The sequence below is a fragment of the Pteropus medius genome, unplaced genomic scaffold (assembly GCF_902729225.1).
Source record: "Pteropus medius unplaced genomic scaffold, Ma_sr-lr_union100, whole genome shotgun sequence".
NCBI classification, from domain to species: domain Eukaryota; kingdom Metazoa; phylum Chordata; class Mammalia; order Chiroptera; family Pteropodidae; genus Pteropus; species Pteropus medius.
The window spans coordinates 16,150,754-16,170,741 of NW_024340701.1; the positions used below are offsets into that span (position 1 = coordinate 16,150,754).

Genomic DNA, 19,988 nt, shown 5'->3' on the forward strand with positions numbered 1-19,988 from the left:
GAAATATTGCAAGTTCATATATGATGCTTACAAACTTTAAATATCAGGAAACTCACATTGTTTATATCCCCAATGGTAACATTTGACTATTTGAAATTTTAGACTCAAATGTGATTGGAAAAACTTGAAATCTTGGGGTCTCATTAACTCCTTTATCTTCCTTCCCTCAACATCCAATATACTGTTCTGATAGGTAGATTCTAATCCCTAAATCTCTCTTACATCCATTTCCTGTTTTCTATTTTCATAGCCCCAATATGTGCTCAGGCTCTTGTTATAACACAGTAACCTCTGTCTCTTTGCCTCTGTTTTCTTCCTACTCTACTTCTTACACAATGGTACTAGATTAATGTTTTCAAAACACAATGCGAGTAATGACATATGTCGCCTTGTCTGCCCCAGCCCTAAAACTTTATTAATCTTCCTTTGAATATAGATTAACTCTCAACTCCATAACCTGGCTTTCTAAGGCCCTTACCAATCTGACTCCAATATTCCTTTTCAAATCTTGAGAAAATCCTCTTTTCTGGGTGGGGGTTGTAGGTAGTGGTGTACTGGAGCCAGCTCACAATGTCTAGTAAAAGCCAATCTTACACCTTTCTTCTCAACTCTTTGTTTAGTGATGTCACTTTGTAGCTTGAAGCTGACAATGGTAGGAGCATTTACACCAGACAGATCAGTCAATGCCACAAATCAGAGCTTTTTTCCTTTTTTTTTTTTGAAGAGCTGGTTTATTAAACATTTACTAGAAAATCAACAGTTGCAGGGGAACTGGGACTAAATCTGAGAGTGAGGGTTCCTTATGATATGGGGGGCAAAGATGTTGATAGTGACAGACCAGGTACCAAATCAGAGATAAGAGGGGCTGGGAGAAGAGAGCAATAAGCAGAGCATTGAAAATTTGTTGAGAAGGTAGACCTGGGCAAAGATTGAGTTCCCACAGAAGTAGACATTGAGAAAGGGATTTGAGTTCAAGTGGTTTATTTCGAAGATGATCCCTTGAAGAACTGGTAAGGGAGTGAGGGAAGTGAGACAATGAAGGGAAGATAGCTAACGCAGGATGCACTGATGAGCAGGTTACTACTGTGGGCAGCTGAGGGAGTCTACTGGGGACTTTTGGGGGAGTGAGGAAAACATGTCTTGTGGCTGCCCACACAGTGGTGAGAGGTATGAGGAGTTTATCCTCAGGTAGACAGCTGTGTGTGCTTGCATTAAGAAGTGGCAAATATGTAGAGAAGACTAAGTGTAAAGGGGATACAAACAGGACATGGACACTCATGGTTTTATATCTTTCCTTAATTTGCTTGGTAGTGGTGGGGGTTCATTTAAATGGTCAATGAGGGTGGATCCACATCTTCAATTGCGAACCACCTGTTGCTACCCCCACACACTCCATATATTCTTTCCTTTGTATCTACTTATAAGTTCCTTCCTTTGCTATAATATTCTTTGTAGATCCCTCCAGTATTGACAATAATTCTTCCGAATTCATCAAGGATCAGTGCCATCTCCTCTAGGAACTCCATCGAACCCTTAACCTAACCCTGATGTTGGAAGCTGGATGAGGAGCAAGGAAAGCTAGAGGTTTCATGGGGTATGAAGCAAGGAAACAGGGAAAAAGTCTCTCCTCCTTGGTTAGAATGAACGATGTCAGGGGACAGAGACAGAAGTTGTGCTGTGGAATCATTCCAAATGGTGAACTCCAAGTGGGAGGGATTATCGCTCTTGTTTATCACTATATCCCTCACAACCCACCCAGCACAGACACTGGCCTATAATGGCTGCATAATTTTTATTGGTGGCAGAGGAAAACAAGTAAATAGAAGGCTGAGTGGAAAAAGAGAGCTAGATAGGGAGCCAGACCAAGGAGCTGAAGAGGAATTAGAGGAACCATGGAGTGAGTGGGTCAATAAGAGCATCTTGATAAATTCTGAGGAAAAATGTCAAACCCTATAAGGCGTTTTTCCACATATGACCCAGATGTCAGTTGAGATATATTATCTTTTGAGATTCAGTGAAATTTCCTTTTACCTCATCCCACTGTGGGGCAGCTCCTCTCTTCCAATCTCTCTGGGGTTATGGGTGGTTTGATTTTTTTTTAATCCCTCTGATGGACTGAGCATCTACGTCCATGGAATTATAAAGGTTTATGAGTTGATTTGGCATCTCAGTAGTGCAGCTCATGTTCTCTACCACAGCACTCCAGACACTTCTTGATTTCTCCCCAAACATTGCTCATAGAAATTGTATAGGTAGCACAGTTGACTGAAGATATGGACTTTACATTAGCATGCAGTTTGACCTCTTCTTCTTCGGTCTCCCTGCAAACATTGAGTTTCCTTCCCTGTATTATTACGTAGAGTGATTTCGCTCTCTGAAACTTATCCAACAACTGGCCCATTTCATCTTTTCAAGGATGCTTTATGGTCTTTTCAAATGAAGCATCCATCTGTTCTCCCACTTAGAGTATTCACTCTATAACTTCTTACCTTCATGCCTTTGCAAATATTTGCCTCTGACTAGAATATTGTTTCCGGAACAGAAGATTTGACAGAGGTTTGGAAATTTCAGTCTTTCCTTCTCTATATTCCACATTATTATCCATAAGTAGAAGGGAATAGTGTCAGAATTTATTTCCCTGCTGATATTAATTATGACACTACAACTGTCCCTGCCCCTGAAGTGGGTATAGTTGGTTTTTAAAGAACACTTTTCTTGCATTACAGAAACTTCTAGCAAGTACTTTCCTGGATTTGTTAAAGTCAAATAAACTGACCAGAAAAGGCAGCCCCTACCCCTTTCCTTCTTCCCCTGCCTCCCACCTTTCCTAGCTTAGAGCATTCCCCTTCTCTGTGATGTGGTCCCACCTTATCTGGACTTCTCCTATGGGCTTGTGTTATGGACACTTAGTTACAAATCTTATCACTCTTATTGAACTGTAAACTCTGCAAAGGTGAGATCATCCTTCTCCTCTGAAATTCTAAGCTAACCCAGTTTTTGACACAGAACAGATTTCGAAAACATCTGATTTATAACTGTGGATGAATGAATGAATGTGGAGCTTTGGATGGCTCCTTAGTGATCTGGAGAGGCTGCCATGGGAGGAGCATATGGTAACCCCCTACCCACTTCTACTGATTCAGAGTTCCTGCTAGAATTAATAAGCAACTCTTGATTTAGTGAAAACCTATTATGTGCGAGGCACAATGGGAGCTCCAGGAGTGAGATCTTTTTACTATACCTCTATCCAGCTTCTTGCCAACAACAACAACAACAACAACAACAAACAAACAAAAACAAACAAACAAACAACTTTCCAGAGCATTTCTTGCTATACTCCTTTCTATTCTTTTTGTGGAAATGCTGGGACTTAGAGGTAGAAAAGTGATATCACTGGAAATACTCAGGGCTGTCACATCTACATCTGGGGTTTGGCACTGCCAATTCACATTTTCTGAATGAGTTATTTCTATGTGCCTTCACAGCACCTAGTACTGCAGTGCCTTGCATAAATTATACACTCAGTGAGTACTTGTCAATTGATTTTGTACAAGTATGTGACAGCATAAATATATTATGAAAAATGAGGAGTCTAGGCACCAAAAGAGTCAGGATTCCTTCTAAAAAAAAAAATGCACATTGGTGTAGCTTGGCTTAAAGTTCAAATGCCTTTGTACCCTGCCCTGCAGTATCTCTAAACAGGGGAATTTGATAAGGTAGTTGAAGAATAATATTACCTTTGCTCTCTCAGTGCAATCAAAAGCATTCCTAGCTTTTAGGTTGATCCTACTGGCTACCTTTTGAGGCATTTTCAAGAGCATAGCAAAAGAAGATGCTGTTCAATTTGAGAATCCTGTTGAACAATGCAGCTTTTAGAAATGGTCATAATTTCGTTGTTCGAAATTTTCGGTAAGTGATGACGGCCAGAAATTTGAGTCTGATTTAGGAACCATGGTGATAAATGAAATTTATCTCTTTTGCAGAGGAGTGCAGCTTCAAAAGGACTATCTGCAGGGTGTAGTGCCAGATTCGACCTTTATTTGAGACAGCTGTTTCTAATTACAGCTGAGCTTTCATTGCTCAGTCCTCTATAATCAGATTTCATCGTGTGTTGGGGGATGGGGGGTACTAACCGCGGCAGGTATAACAGACTAAATGTTCTTGATATCTTCTGTTTGTGTATATTCTCAACGAGCAACTGGGTGAAAATAATTAGAGGAACTAATTTACACAGGGCCTTCAGTTTGTATTCTGGTTTGCTTGAAAACGATATATTATTCTAGGACGTGGGGATTAATCAGTTCTTTAAAAAAAACAAAATTCAAATAGCAACTAGATTAATATTTACAAAGCTGTGGCAGAGGAGCCTTATGTGTGATGAGGAGAATGATTTTTTAAAAATAAAATGCAAATTTGAACTCTATCCCTGAAATTCTCAGTAGCATGTGCAGAGGAGGCTGTCTTTACTGAATTTATGTCAATTGAACTTACAGCCCCCTGGAGCATATGGTGGTAAGTGGTGCAGAGTGAGTGTGTCTGTGGGGAAGGAGACAAGGGTGGTGAGCTAGCTGGGTAAGCAAAGCCATCAAATGTGGGCTTTGTTGCAAGAAAGCTTCTAGAGTAGCTAGAAAATGTTAACGAGCAGATAGAATTTTCCCAGAGCCTCTTTACAACCTAAACCAACTTCAAAACAACTTCACTGACTTCCTCGAGGAGGATGCTTCTAGTTTGAAGTTTTTTTCCCTCTGTTAGGAAGTGGGCCTATGACAACGGCCCTAGGCATCCCTTCTCTGGGCCACCTCACAGCTCTGAATTCTCTGGATTCCACTATTAGCACCACATCTTTGGTGAATATAAGACTCAGAAGCCAGAATGACATTGTGAAATATTAGACCTAGGTGAGACCTCAGAGCCACAGAATAATGCCTCCTCTTATTACATAGATAAGGTCAATGAAGTCCAGAGAGATTATGGGATTTACCAATTAGTGACAGAATTACACCATATATCTAAGAATCTAGAGGAAAGCTCAGGTTTTGGATTCTCAAGAACTAGGTTCAAGGTTTGGCACCACCACTTGCTGGCTATATGAACTTGAGCAAGTCATTAAAATTTTCTGTAGTGTTGCTTCACTTATAAAATGGGAAAAAGAGTAATATCTGCTCTGCTCCACCGTAGGGTACTTCAATCATTCATTTAATAAATACTTATTGAGCACTGACTTTGTGCCATACCTTAGGCAAGGTGTTAGAGATGCAGTGGTAAATAAGGTAAATAATATATTTCGTTCCAGACACATAAAGTCACAGTCTACTGATGATCAGTGAGATAATGTGTGTAAAAACTGTAAAGTGACAGACAAATATTCATTATTTTATCATTCCATCTCATTGAGTTATATCAGATATGAGTGTGATGAAATTATATTCCATAATTTTTAAAAAAGAATCAACATTGAGCTGAAAATAATCAACTGAATGAATAACCAAAGCTTAGAACTTAAACTTATATAGTCTTCTTTGCTAATTTCAGTGATGATTGATTTTTTAAAAATCATTATCCATCTCGTTTTTTTTTTATTAGTTTCAAGTATATAGTACATTGGTTAGACATTTATATAGTTTATAAAACAATCCCTCTAATTGCTCCTTTTCTCCTCTGGTTTTCCACCTAGCTGATACATTAATGCTAACTATATTCTCTATGCTATGCCCCCCATCCCCGTGACCATCTATCAACTACTAATTTGTACTTCTTTAACCCTTCACCCAATTCTCCCAACCCCCAACTCCCCCTTCCCTCTGTCCATCACCAAATTGTCCTCTATATTTGAGTCTGTTTTTGATTAGTTTGTTCTTTGTTCCTTAGATTCCATATATAAGTGAAATCATATGGTATTTATCTTTCTCTGTCTGACTTATTTCATTCAGTATAATAACCTCTAGGTCCATCCATGTCATTGCAAATGGTAGGGTTTCATTTTTTTTAATGGCTGAGCAATATTCTATTGTATATATGAACCATAACTTCTTTATCCAAATAAATCCATGCCTATATGCTCCCTTAATATATGACAAAGGAGGTAAGAATATACAATGGAGTAAAGACGGTCTCTTCAATAAATGGTGTTGGGAAAATTGGACAAATACATGCAAAAAAGAAAAAAAAAAAGAAACTGGACCACCTTCTTACACCGTATAGAAGAATAGACTCAAAATGGGTTAAAGACTGAAATGTAGGACCTGAAACCATAAAACTCTAGAAGAAAATATAGGCAGTAAACTTTCTCATATTGCTAACAATAATTTATTTTCAGATATATCTCCCTGGGCAAGGGAAACAGTAGAAAAAATAAATAGGACTACATCATACTAAAAAGTTTTGCACAGCAAAGGAAACCATCAACAAAACAAAAAGACAATGGAATGGGAGACGATATTTGCTAATGATTAATTTTTTTTTTACAATTATTACAGGTTAATTTTTTCTATTTTTAAAATTAATTAATTTTTTAATGGTGACATTGGTTAACGAAATCCAATAAGTTTCAGCTGTATACTTTAACAGTAAGGCATATATATATATATATATTTATATATATATATATAAATATATATATATATATATGAATCACCTGTCTTATTAGGAGCTTAAGAGTGTGAGTCTCTGTTGAAAAATGGGATAACATTGAAACAGTGACATTCTCATGTGAAATGGGCATTTTTCTTTTCTACTCTTAATTAGCCACACTACCTTCCAGCTAGATGAATTCAAAATTGCTGATCCTCGATAAGACCTACAGCCTTTGATGACCCCTCAGCAACAAAGAAAAGCTCCCTGTTGTAATTTTACTTTGATTTTCAGCTTTCCACAGAAATTTGACTCCCCGCACCAGCTCTCTTGGGAAAGGTGGAGGGCCCTTCTTACAAAACCTACCACATGCGTGTACCACCATAGAGTAATAGGAAATATGTAGTTATGGTTTGGCAGTGCCACAAAACAGGGACGGCACAGTTTTGAAGTGAGAGCCATATGGCCATGGACAAGATAAAATAATAGCTTAAGTGAGGTAGAAGCCATCCATGCTTGCTCCTAGATCAATCATTTTTAGTCAATTAATATTATTATTATTTTTTTTTTTACAAAATCAATAGGATCAGATGTGAAGACTGACAAAAACACCCAATCCATAGGCTTTTCATCTCACAAATGAGGCTCTAGAGCCTAGCTGTGTTTGAATACTAGACGGTATCCTATGATTTGTTTTCTATTAGGAAAACCACTTATAGCTTTTAAAGAAACCACTAAAAATCTCTTTATCAGAGAAGATAAATTTGTCAGTGCAGTTCAGTTTCATCTCACAAATAGAAATTTCTTCAGAGAATATTGAGCTATTGTGGAGGTTATGGATTGGAGCCGGAGGTGACTGGTTTTCAGGTATGTCATTCCAGGCTTCACTAACTCATATATTCCCTTCATCCCACACACATGCCTATCTATATACACATGGACACACAGATAAAGCAATCACAGGCCACCCATGTTCTTGCACAGAGAGAAAACAATCCTCTTTCATTATTCACATTTTCTGTCATAACTAAAATGACTGCATTAAACAACAACAACAACATATTTCTTAACTTCAGAAAACCATATAAAGCATGAGGCCAGGAATGGAATGGGGTCATATTGTTACCCTTGGCCAACAGTAGAATTTGGATTTTATTTATAGTTTGTTATTTTTAGTAATTTAGTAATTTAGTAATTTAACTAAGATAAAAGTAGAGGTGGCCACAGATTTTCAACCGTTTAGGGTTTCCAGCCCTTTAATAGTATGTCTGTATAAAGCTAACTCTTCAATTTCAGATGAGGGAAAATTTTACATTTTACAATATTGACAATCTAAGGTATCTTAGAAACCACTTAGTCACTCAGTTATCAATAGTAATTTATACCACATATGAGTATGTGGCAACAGTGAGAAATGTTTCGAGTAAATTTTTATTAATACATTATTACTGTTATTGTTAATAATAAAGAGATTTGGAAATGATTGTGCTTTTTTTTCTAATTAGTAGGATCAGATTCAAGAGTTTTGTGAAAATGAAGTCGCTCTTCCTTGTGTGCATTACAATATGCCTTCTTGAGATGGAAAGAAAGAGATGGAATTAAAGTTAGGTCACTAAGAATTCGATGACTCCAGTATGGCCTGTGAAAAATTCTGTGTTTATAAACTTCATGAATGTTGTGGAAGGCAAAGACATGAAGAATCACTGAATTTTAGTACATTTCCTTAATTTTTCCAATGAGGAATTGAGGCTAAAGATGGGCGGGCAATGATCTACCCAAAGTCATAATTGAACTAGGACTAGAATTTGAATATTTAAAACCACTGCTCTTTTCATTCCACTGCTTTGATTACTCTGATCCTTCCAAATTGATCAAGTTGGTTAATCTACCCTTGCACAATATCCTTTTTTTAAGGTACAGCCAAAATATCTCAATAAAGAAAAAAAAAATCAAGAAAATATGCCTTAACTATTGCATCAATCTGTAAAGTTAAAGTAACACCAGAATCTCAGCCACAGGGGCTATAGGCCCTTTCTTATGCCTCCAGAAGCTAAAGTCTTTATCTTAAATTCTCCATGGTGATCAAAATACCATTTAGCATTGAATATTTTCCTGCTCTGGCAAAGTCTGTTTCTGACTGACCACATTTTACTCGGATCAAGCATCTTTCTCTTCCAACAAAATACAGTTATACAAGGAAACACATCCAGGTCTCTCCCTATGTTCAAACAATTTACCAGAGTTGGAAAACGTGGACTCTAACAATAAAAGTTTCCTTCTGCCAATAGAGAATATACTTCCATTTTATAGCTGGGAAGATATTTGGATAAAGCTAAAATAAGGGCCCACTATTGTTTTGGCTTAACTTCTTAGCATTCAGTGATTTGGGGTTGAAAAATCTCTATAATTATTTTTTCAAGGTATAAAATTAATGTAAGGAACTAATCTTGCCTTTTTCAAATGTGCTGGCTTTAACTAGGCTGCAATGATAGTTTTGACAGAAAATCTGTGCCTGGTTCCCATTATTTTCTAGAATATTGTGTGTTGGCTGAAGAATGACAATGTGATTTAAGTCTGGTTTACCAAGGAGACACACTTGAGTACAAAAAGACCACAAATTTTATGGGAACACTAAAGTAGTGATTCTGGCCCTGATCTGGGTGTTTGTGAATCAGACTAGGCTGCCTCCAACGGAGGCATGGGATCTTTATGAGAATTTAATGCCAGCAGTTTTACCTGGCTAATTTGAGTGTGAGTTTATCACCAAAAAGCAAGAAATGCTTGATAGAGACCAGGAAAAAGAGGGGGTGAGGGGGCCTGTGGTGGAGGCATTTCAACATGGCCCAAATTCTACTTTTCTCTAATGTTTAAGTAGCTTAAGAAAGAGGTGTGGCAGTTGCATTTTGGAGCCAAGCGGAGGTCTATGGGGAGATAGTAAACAGGATAGGAATTTAAACTGGAACCATTGTGTTTGTTTTCCTTCCAGTGATAAATTCTCCTGGTTAGCTCTTGATATCTATTAAAAACAGCTTTTTTCCCAAGTGAACATTTCCTGCCCCACCTCCTGGATAGAATTGAGAAAGGTGGTGATAACTCTAATGATTTTCCAGTGGTGTAAACAGTATGACCCGCTTCACCAATTGAGGTGCAATTTTAAAATTTCTTTCCAGTTAATCACTCAATCCCTCACATGCCAGTATGACCCGATGTATAGTATTTACCTCTCTACCCTTTTTGTCTCCAAGAACCCTTGGTTAGTGGAGAGAGGGAACCAATATATCATTATAGTTTACTATTATGGTACTTTGGATTTGGCCTTCATGGTGCCATGGGCAAAAACTTGTCCCATCATGCCCTCTGAGCAGTTTTCCAGGTTTCTGCACTTTACTCAGACTTCTGCACCTAGGATCCAAGGTTATGTTGCACTTGTTTCACATGCATGTCCCACCATTATTCTCAGTAGTACAGATACTGTACTGGATTGGTTGAGTTCTGGGGGATTTCAGCTGTAGCATCACACTAGGCTACACTCAGTTCTCCTTTATGACTCTTAGGCTTGGGCCACAGCCCATACTTGCTTTTCTCTCAACATTAATTCTCTTTTGGGGCTCTTGGTGTCTTTTTTTTGTCATCAGATCTTGGTCATTTCCCTATGTATTTATAATGACAATAAGAGGCTTTTTAATGTTCTGACAAAAAATTTAAAAGTCACAGAACATTTGTGATTTTTTGCATTGATTATTAAAGTTGCTTTGCATGGTTTCAGATTTAATCCATCTAGAAATCTGCTGAATTTCTTATACAAATTGATTTACTTCTGCCCCAGAGATGTACTATCATTCACTCATCATTTACTTTAGAAAAATTTATTAAATGCCTACTATATCCCAGACATTTCAATAAGTACTGCATAAATATCAATGAATAAAAAAGGCAAGATCCCTGACATCATGGATCATATAATCCAATGGAAAAATAAAAATTAAACAATAAATAGACACATATATATTAAAATTTATAATCAGTGTTATTAACAAAGGAAAGCAAAGAGGAGGCTACTTAGTATAGTCAGGGAAGGCATCTCATAGGGGGTGGTATTTAAGCTTCCAGCCTAAGGATGAGAAAAAGCCTGCCTTGAGAGCTGAGGGGAGAGTGTTCTGGACAGAAGGAATAGCATATAAGAGTCTTACGATGAGACAGCATCTAAGGTACAGGCAGTATTTCATTTACGTGGTCCGAATATGCAGGAATTTCAACTTCAATTTAGTTAAATAACTCCAGTATTCTAAGTATGCCTTTTGAATTTCAGTTGCCATGGTATATTAATTGTGAGTACATGAACAAAGTAAAGACTTCAATGCTGGCTCTTCAGTCCACAAATCACTATGTACATAACAGATGCACATCATGATCGGTGATTAATCACACCCCTTCTTTCAGTCTGTTGGTGATTGCTCACTGTGCATCTGTTATTCAGTTCACATATAGACAGCAAAAAGTATAGTTGTGTTGCCTTATTTCCTCCCAGTGATAAACCCATGTGATATTTTATAAAAACGAATAATTGAAGGGGAGAATTCTCTGACAGAGATGAAAGTGCAACAGAGAAATAAAAAATAACACTGGTCATTAAATTGAATCAAATGTTAATGTATTTATGAAAGAAATAGCTATGCAGCCAGAGGAACTTAGTGAAGAAAAACTTATCGACATAAATAAAGAAAGAGGTTGTGACAAAAAGTATACAGATGTTTCAGAGGAAGTAACACCTGCAAAACACTTCATATTAAAGGAACTGTCAGAGATATTTCAAAATATTGAAAGTACAAAGTATAAAATGTTGGAAGTTGATTCAAACTTAGAAAGGAATATGACAATTCACCAAAGCATAGAAAAGATGCTTGCTCTGTATCATAAATTATATGATAAAAAGACAGCATGCACTGTTCCAACTACTCTTGACAATTTTTACAAAGAAATAAAACACTATAATTCTCAATGTTTTAATGTTTTAAATTACAATGTACTAAATATATATCAGTTTTGCTATCTTTGTCATTTCCCTATATATTTATACTGACAATAAGAGGCTTTTTAACGTTCTGGCAAAAAATTTAAAAGTCACAGAACAATTGTGATTTTTCGCATTGATTATTAAAGTTGCTTTGCACGGTTTCAGATTTAATGGCTATTTAAGTTCCACTCTACCTTTTAAAGCCAGAACCGTCTGTATATATATATATATATAAAGAAGCTTATCTGCTAATATTTATTGGAGGGCAACAAGAATGAGGGCAACATTATCAGTGGCTGCCATGTGGACACTGTAGTCATGAAGAGGCATTCTTTTGATCAGTCGTGGTCTAAAAAAATAATTTGAAATTTGAAATAAAGTTTCTGTCACTATATAAGTTTGAAAATGAAAGATCTGGACAAAAACAGAACGTTCAAGCAGGATGTTTGTGTCTTCTTTCTACCTTCATACTCAAATGTGTCAGAGCAGAAATAAAAAGAGCAATATCTTATAATGCGATCTCAACAGCAGTACATTAACCCTAACCCTAACCCCACCTTCAATTTTGAAACTTCTTGAAATGTATAAGGAAAAATTTGAGAAAACCCCAATATGTCCTCTGTTTGGGTAATAAATAAGGGCTGGACGTTGGAGCTTTTTTAAAGTAGTTAAAGGTGTTGTCGGTTCTCCTCTTTCACCATTGTTTTCCTATTTCCTTGCATGGAAAGGGAAGAGAGAAGATTAGTTCCCTGCAAATTTTTAATTTTCTTTTAATCTCTAATTCTTTTTCTCTGTGATTCAACAACAACATGATTCTAAGATCTATGATATTTTCTTAAATGGAACTTGTAGTCCCTTAATTATTTAGAAGGAAGTGGATACAACAAAACCTTGTGGGAACTGAGACTGGAGGAGGTTATTGAATCCCTTGAGCATAGCAGTTTGGAGACTCAGCTTTTGTGGGCTCCAAAATAACTAGGAGTCTGAGCTAGAGCTCGAGGCAAAAAATAAATACTTAAAATTAGTTCATGGTTAGTTTTTCCTGTTGTTGATGGATATAAGCTCAACAACTATAGTGATGTTTTCCAAATTCCTTGAATCCCGGGAGCAGGGTTTTCCAGCAAAGTTTTTGTCCCCCTTTTAAAATGATATTGGAGTAACTGTTAAGCCAAGGAATATTAATATATTATTGTAAGACAAAGAGTCAAGAGAGTTTATCCTCTGTGACTTTATGTTGCTTAGACCTTATTCCAGAAGAAAAATATTTTCCAAACTGCCCTAAATGTGAATTGGGAAAGAAGAAGCTGCCATGCCTCTATTCCAGGCCAGACATGTTAAACTTGTTTACAGATCCCCAGAAAAAAAAAAATCCAGTTGATTCTGAAAAATGCATGAATATCAGTCAAATGGTTTGCTTCTCAACAATATCAGTACTTATATATTCTAAGTATTGCTTAATATTATCACTAATTAATATTATCAGAACCAAACATATAATCAAATTACACATGTCAAAACAAATTTCCTGCCTAAATCCCATGTCTCCAAAGTTATCAAATTGCTCACTACTACTATCCAGATCTTAGACACAGTTTTGTAAGCTTTTTAGTAGGGTTCCAGTAGAAGGAATAAAATGGAGCTCTAATCTAGAAATTTCTTTAGTCAGCAAAATGTTTTTGTATATTTACCATTTAATTTTAAAACACTTGGTTTTCATTAGTCTAAACTTTTAATTGTTATTTATTTTTCTTTATGTTTTGTTATGGATATAATCTATCAGGATAGTAACACATATATTATTGATAAATCAACATAGATCTATGTCTTTTTTTTAAATATTGAGGGTCTATAATAAAAAAAAAATTAAAGACTGCTGTTTTAAAGAAATTTCCATTTGGAGAATAGATGAATTACATATTTTAAAAGTTGAAGACTCCGGTTCATCTTTGAAAGAGGAATGTTGACCAAAATTTTGATTCATATATAAGCTGAAAAAAGTACTTTCTATTGAAGTTGAATATGTCATTGTTATCTTATATTAAATCAATCAACCAATCATTAGCCAACTAACCCACAAACCCACCATCTTTATGGAAGTTCCTTTTCTTACTAACTAGAATCTCTGCAGGTCTACCAAAAGGTCTACCAAAAAAATCTATTCCCCTACTGAACACAAAATGAACCAATCAACTCTGCCGGAAATTTGGATATTTAGTGAAATACTCATTTGTCCAAGTTATTTGACATCATGCAGTGGAAAAAACAAATTGAGTGAATTTATGAGTTTCTTATCTTGACACAATTGCAAAAAGGCATACATAGATCCCACCAGAGAATTTACTCTTTATCTCAAGTATCACAAGCTCACTTCTTAGGCTAAAATTTAAGCACAATCATTTAATGACAGTTGTTCTACTCCTGGTAAAATTAATGTTTAATATATGTGGTGATCTACAATTTGCCCTTGGTTATTCATAATTTATAATGGTTATACAATACTAATTATTATTAAATAGAGATCACACTTGGGAATACTGAAGGAATAAATGCTATCTATTTTATGTACCGATTACCCCAAATAACAATTATTATCAACACAATGTAATGGAATGTTAAAATGAGACTCCTTCTGTCTCAGTTTCTGCCCAGGCCCAATACATGCTGACTCCTCTCACAATACAAAGTGAGATGCCAGACCACTAAAGGCTTGCAAAGGAGATACACAAGAATTAGCTTTGCAACCCATTGGTGATCACCTGCAGCTGCTATTGCAGAAACAAATAAACGAATGGTAGATTTGAAGAAAATTTTCGAAGTATTATCATTTGAAGTGTTACCTCAAGCCTAGGGACTGTGGCTCCAATGGCACCCATCTTTTCAATGGGAGAGCTTGGAGACACAATACACTAATGTCAGGCCTACACCTGTTTTGATAGCAGAGCAAGAGAAGTCTATGTTGGGATGGACCTGACTCTTGTCAGAGGAAAGAACATGAAGGGCTTTCCATGAACCGAAATGGAATGAGAAAGAGACCTAGTGTGGTATCGTTTCACATCATGACCAAGAGACCTGCCGAACGGGTGGAGAGAGCTCAGCAAAAAGAGTCTGAAGGTGCTCCCTTGGATAGCAGAAGAGATGTAATTTTCTGCCATCAAGGACTGCTATGAGAAATTCCCAGCAGTGAGATTGTTCTCCAAAGGACCCTGAAAAGCACCGCATGAGAGAAAGAGTTGGCCTCAAGCACCTATGCCAATTCTAGATTGCTAGAACAGAACCAGACTTTGCTTGGCCCTTAACTCCTCACCTTCCCTTGGCTTTACTTGGAAGAACTGAAGGCAGAGAATCAGAGAAAACAGCTCACAATCCCTCTTCTCCTATATAGAGGAGGCAGTCTTAAATTAGGCATAAGTTGGAAGGAAAAGGTTTCTTAAAGTTTTTAAAAAATCATTATTATTCTTATACATCATTTTACTGAGACCCCCAAAAAAAAGTTACTAGAAAAGCCACAGGGTATTTGACTAGGGACAAGTAAAAAGAACAAATCTCCAAGAATAAATTTGAAGGACTGTAGGGGGAAAAGAATGAAATTGCTTTCTATTGTATGTACATTACAAATTCTGATTGTCCAATCTAATAATTTCAATAATAATAATAGCTAAAATTGATCAAATGCTTATTATATACCAGACACTGTCCAATTTTCATGTATTAAATTATTTCATCTACACAACAACCCTATAAGATTATTTTACCGATTTTCTAGGTGAGAAATTTAGGTGCAGAGAGAGGTTAAGTAACTTGCCCAAAGTTGCACAACTAGTAAGTGGCAAAGCCACTTGTATGGCTATTTACAACAAATAAGAATTCAATCTCTTTCTTCAACTTCTTTTCTCTCAACAATCAAAATACTAGATATCTAAAATGCAACCACAGCCATATTAATTTCAATGCATTAGCACTTTGCAGAGACACATGAAGCTACATGTGATTTACTATGTTTTGTTTCAAGAATAAAATGAGTCACTACAGGACATTTTTTTTTTTCTTAAAAAAAAATATATATATATTTATTTTTCTTTTTTTTTGGTAGATGTGGACAATCACTACAAAATAAAGAACAGCTGAAGGGTCGTGACCTCCTCACTCTAAAGAACTTTACAGGAGAAGAAATTAAGTATATGCTATGGCTATCAGCAGATCTGAAATTTAGGATAAAACAGAAAGGAGAGGTATGTAGCATTTTCATCTTACCTTCTGTTACTGCCAACCAGCCTTTTTAAAGACAGCCTTTCTAAAGAAAGAGAGAAAAGAATACACTTAAAATTCCTAAACAGTAACAAGTAATGAAACTATACAGTCAAGGTAATTGATTATCACTGAGTGTATAGGCATATAAAAAGCATAAAAATCAGTTATTCGATGGCAAGTCATTGCACTTCTTTCATGTGGAATGTTGAAATTCATTATTAACTGGATCAGAACCTAAGGAATCATTTCTCTGGAAAGATTTTCTTTTTACACTTCCTTTCTTTTCCCTATTTGTTTTCTATCAAGTTAAAAATAAAGACGATACTTTTTTTTCTAGCAATAAATTTCAATTGTGAATGCATATCAGATATATGATCATTAGGATAATGTAAAAAATATACAATAATGTAATGGTGTTTAAAAATTTTTAGATTAGAAAGAAAAACAATTAAATGGTAACCAAGTAGAAGAAAAGATGTTATATGGTGCTCAGCTGTAATCATTATTTGCATTTTGAGCACTTTATGTTTGAAACACACTTAATTAATGCAATAGCTTCATTTAGACTGCTTAATTGTGAAAGCATTTTCATATTCCAAGCTTTTGTATTCAAAAAGTTTTTTAAAGAGCTGGTTTCAGTCTGAAAAAGTTTTACATAACCTTGATTTTCTTATCTAGTTCACTAGCTCTCCAAGTTCCTAAGAACAAATTGGAGACAGGAGTGACTCTAACTGTTATTAGTTGATGTTCCTATAAGAAGACTTGAAATAAGGAGAAAAGGTCCCCCAAGGCCCTAGGCCTTTGTTCTTTATGCTGTGTGTGAGGAAGTTTAGCTGGCAGGAACCTATTTGTTCCAGAACTCATCCTATCAGGAAAGTCCATCTATAGAAGAGGAAGGAGGAAGAGCCCCACCCACACCAGACTCTCCAAATTGTTTCCACACAATCTCAGAAACAAAGCCTTTGCACTCCCACAAGTGTGCATGATGAAAGTGTAGCTAACATTGTGAGGCATCATCTTTAGGAGTCTTAGTGCCCCATGTTGTGATAGGGTAGCATGTCCCTAGCTGAGAAAATGCTTCTGAACCAAGCATCTTCAAGATCATTGAACAATGAGGAGGATTTCCATGGATTTAAGTAAGAAGATGGCTCCAGTGTGAAATATTAATATACAAGTGTTTAGATTGAACCCAGGGCAACTAATAATACTTTCAAATTCTATGTCAATAAGCTGTAGGAGTTCCTGTTCCTTCCTCTCATTTGTATAGAACATGGGAAAAAACTATTTTAAATTCACTTTTTAAATAACATTTCGAATACTTATTTGGAAACAGTGATTAATTATTCTACATTTTCAGATAATGTAAAGAATAAGTTTTGAAACATAATCCTTGATACTGGCTATAAATATATTTTTCATTTTAATTGTATTCTTGTCCTTGATTTTCAGTATTTGCCTTTATTGCAAGGGAAGACCTTAGGCATGATTTTTGAAAAAAGAAGTACTAGAACAAGATTATCTACAGAAACAGGTGAGTCCACAGACAAACTCACTCTTGTGTTGAAGAGGGGTTCGGAGGTTGAGGACCTAGGAAGAGTAGCCCAGTGGAGGGGATTTGTCTATCTCTTTAACAATCACAAGGGGAAACATTGTCTCTGGGAGTAGCAATGCAAGCCCCTAAATGCTCTCCAATTCTCATAGAAGCGCAAGCAGAATGATTAGCTTCATTTGTAGGAATTCAATGAGGACTTGACTAGAAGTCTCAAACAGTACTTCAACTGAAGTACAAAATGCAAGTGAGCACAAATTCTTAGGCCTCAAACTCATGTGGGCAAAAAAATGTGTATTTTTCTAACGTGTAAAGAACTTTTCTTTGTACCAATTAGATGGAAACCTAATTTCTGCAACATTATGTGATCCTGTCATTTCAGGGTTTGCTTCGTTAATATAGGGTCTCCTCTCCCTTTTCTCACAGTCATAGTTAAGTCCTGGAGAGTATATGAATGTCAAGGTATCTAGGGCTATGGGGATCTGGTCACTGGTAATTAGGGCATCATCATCAAAGATCCACGCTGGATGGAGTTTGTGGAGACTTCTGTATCCCCATTGGACTTTGGCTGTCTTCCATTCACTGTGCAGTTTGCATCACTCTGATCACAAAACCTGAAATGTAACTTAGTTTTGCTCTCTCAGCCTCTTGGCAGTTCTGCATGCCACACTGAGCACAGAGATACTGCAGAAGTCCCTCTACTCTATCATTCTTTCCTCATGTTGAGTACCAGGGAATTCTATAACGTTTCTTGCCTCCTAGAGCTCTGTCTTAAAAGCACGACACAGGTATCTTCAACTATGTGGTTTCCCAAACTGTTCTGTAATTTCCACCTTGCTCCCCACCCTTCAGTACTTGGTCTGGGGGACAGACAGCCAGACAGCAGGGTACAGTGTCAAAGATCCATCAATTTCTATTTCTGTTGTTTCTTCTCTCCCACTCATCTTCTTCCCCTTCCAGTTCACTTGGGGGCCTAGTGATGAAATAGAAGGAAAAACTTGCTCTAATTATCCATGTATTCTTTCAAACCTATTGTCTGTGCCTGAAATCCTGGGCTGTTAAAACTCAAAATTTATTTTTTTTCCTCAAACTATTGTCTCTGTACTGAGTTTCAAAACATCTATTTTGAAACTTATAAGCCATACCCCACCTCTTTTCTCTCTGCATTTCTGTTCTATCAGACTGCTCTTGAATCAACAATATGACTGTCCAAATGGACAAATGGATAGGATCAAGGAAAAGGTACCATAAACAAAAGCACATTGGTTGATTCTTCAAATATCTTATTCTACTTACAAGCATCAGAGCTTTCTAGGGCTTAGAAGTAAACATCTACTTTGTACAATTCTTGCCTTGTAACGATCAGTAGTGAAGTTATCAAATACATAACAAAGTTAAGTTCAGAGGGATTAAATGACTTGCTAAGTTTACTCAATTCATACAAACATCACCAGGATTCAGATGCCAAGTTCACCGTTCTTACTAACGAACTCCCCTTGTTACCTGAGAGAAGGAAGGAGGAAGAGAGGAAACATATAAGGTGTCAACTAATCTTTAAAGTCCTAGAAAGAAAACATATGAGAATGTTTTGCTCTTTAAAGTTGGCTGGCTCCTTTAAAAGATCACTTTGATATCTGTCATGTAGTAAAGGAAAAATAAATATTGCATAAACAAGTCAGTAATTCTCAAATTCTGCTCAATTTCCACATTGGTCTTCCATGAGTTGGGCAGGATTTGATTTGATTTTATCACATTTTATCACTAGTACTTGAGAGGCGTTCTTTTGGGAAGTTATCAAAAGAATTGATTAATACATAGAAATTTCTCAATTTTAAGTTTTTTAAAGTCAATTTTTCTTAGTTGATAGAGTTTTCTACCACTTTTCTCTATTCAAATATTATGTTTGATATCAAAGACCCTTGAATACGTGATCAGTTTTACTATTTACATATAATGTGGTTGTTAAGCTATTAATAAAACCAAGAGTGAAGATTTAATAAGCGTTTGGGTGCAGATCCTGTGCCAAGTATTCTTCATTAATTACATGGATTATCTTACTTAATCCTCATGACAGTTCTATGAGGGTGAGATCATTGAAGAAAACAGACTGAAACATGTTCAGCAAATGGCCCATGGATACATAGCTAATAAATGGCAGATCCAGAATTGGAAGCTATTTTTAAATGTATTTTTTAAGTATCTAATTTAATTTGGACATATGATAGTCATGTTTTATTCTAGTAAAATTGTTTCTACAGGTGGCATTAAACATTTTGTTAAATGATGGCTTCCTATAAAGGAGATCTCTGAGACCTGCACAAAATTGCAAATTGTAACTATGACTACATGAGAAAAGGAACATATGACCATAAAAAGCTATGGTTCACAGAGTATTCATCATTATCCTCAATAAATACTCATGGTTCTAATTGCATATGGCATTCTGCCAAACTCAGCAGTAGGAGAACCAGAATAAGTAGCTGTTTTAAATGCTTACAGAAACAATAAACCTCAACACAAACATGGCAAAGCTTTTCTACTGTGTACATATGCATCTTAATAGTTGTCCCTTGGCACAATTTTTCATTGAAACCTGTTACCTTGGCA

General features: G+C 36.2%; 1 protein-coding gene and 1 long non-coding RNA gene across 10 annotated transcripts in view; one reads left to right on the top strand and one right to left on the bottom strand.

Moving 5' to 3' along the window:
* The window catches only part of LOC120622666 (uncharacterized), a 201,254-nt gene that overhangs the window by 19,806 nt on the left and 161,460 nt on the right, over window positions 1–19,988 (bottom strand). For 2 of the 3 annotated variants that reach the window (XR_005658513.1, XR_005658524.1), the window contains 2 exons: window positions 15,836–15,875; window positions 2,307–2,321 (listed from right to left, as the gene is read on the bottom strand). This is a non-coding gene — a long non-coding RNA (uncharacterized LOC120622666). Of the gene's footprint in view, window positions 1–2,306; window positions 2,322–15,835; window positions 15,876–19,988 lie in introns of those variants that run through there. The other variant, XR_005658511.1, reaches the window with a different exon arrangement.
* OTC (ornithine transcarbamylase) overlaps window positions 3,642–19,988 on the top strand; it is a 72,667-nt gene continuing 56,320 nt past the window's right edge. For 3 of the 7 annotated variants that reach the window (XM_039888184.1, XM_039888181.1, XM_039888180.1), the window contains exons 1-3: window positions 3,738–3,909; window positions 15,675–15,813; window positions 17,282–17,363. In XM_039888184.1, the coding sequence (XP_039744118.1) occupies window positions 3,833–3,909; window positions 15,675–15,813; window positions 17,282–17,363 (298 nt within the window). In that variant the 5' untranslated portion in view covers window positions 3,738–3,832. Of the gene's footprint in view, window positions 3,910–15,674; window positions 15,814–17,281; window positions 17,364–19,988 lie in introns of all 7 variants that reach the window. The other 4 variants (XM_039888182.1, XM_039888179.1, XM_039888183.1 and 1 more) reach the window with 3 other exon arrangements.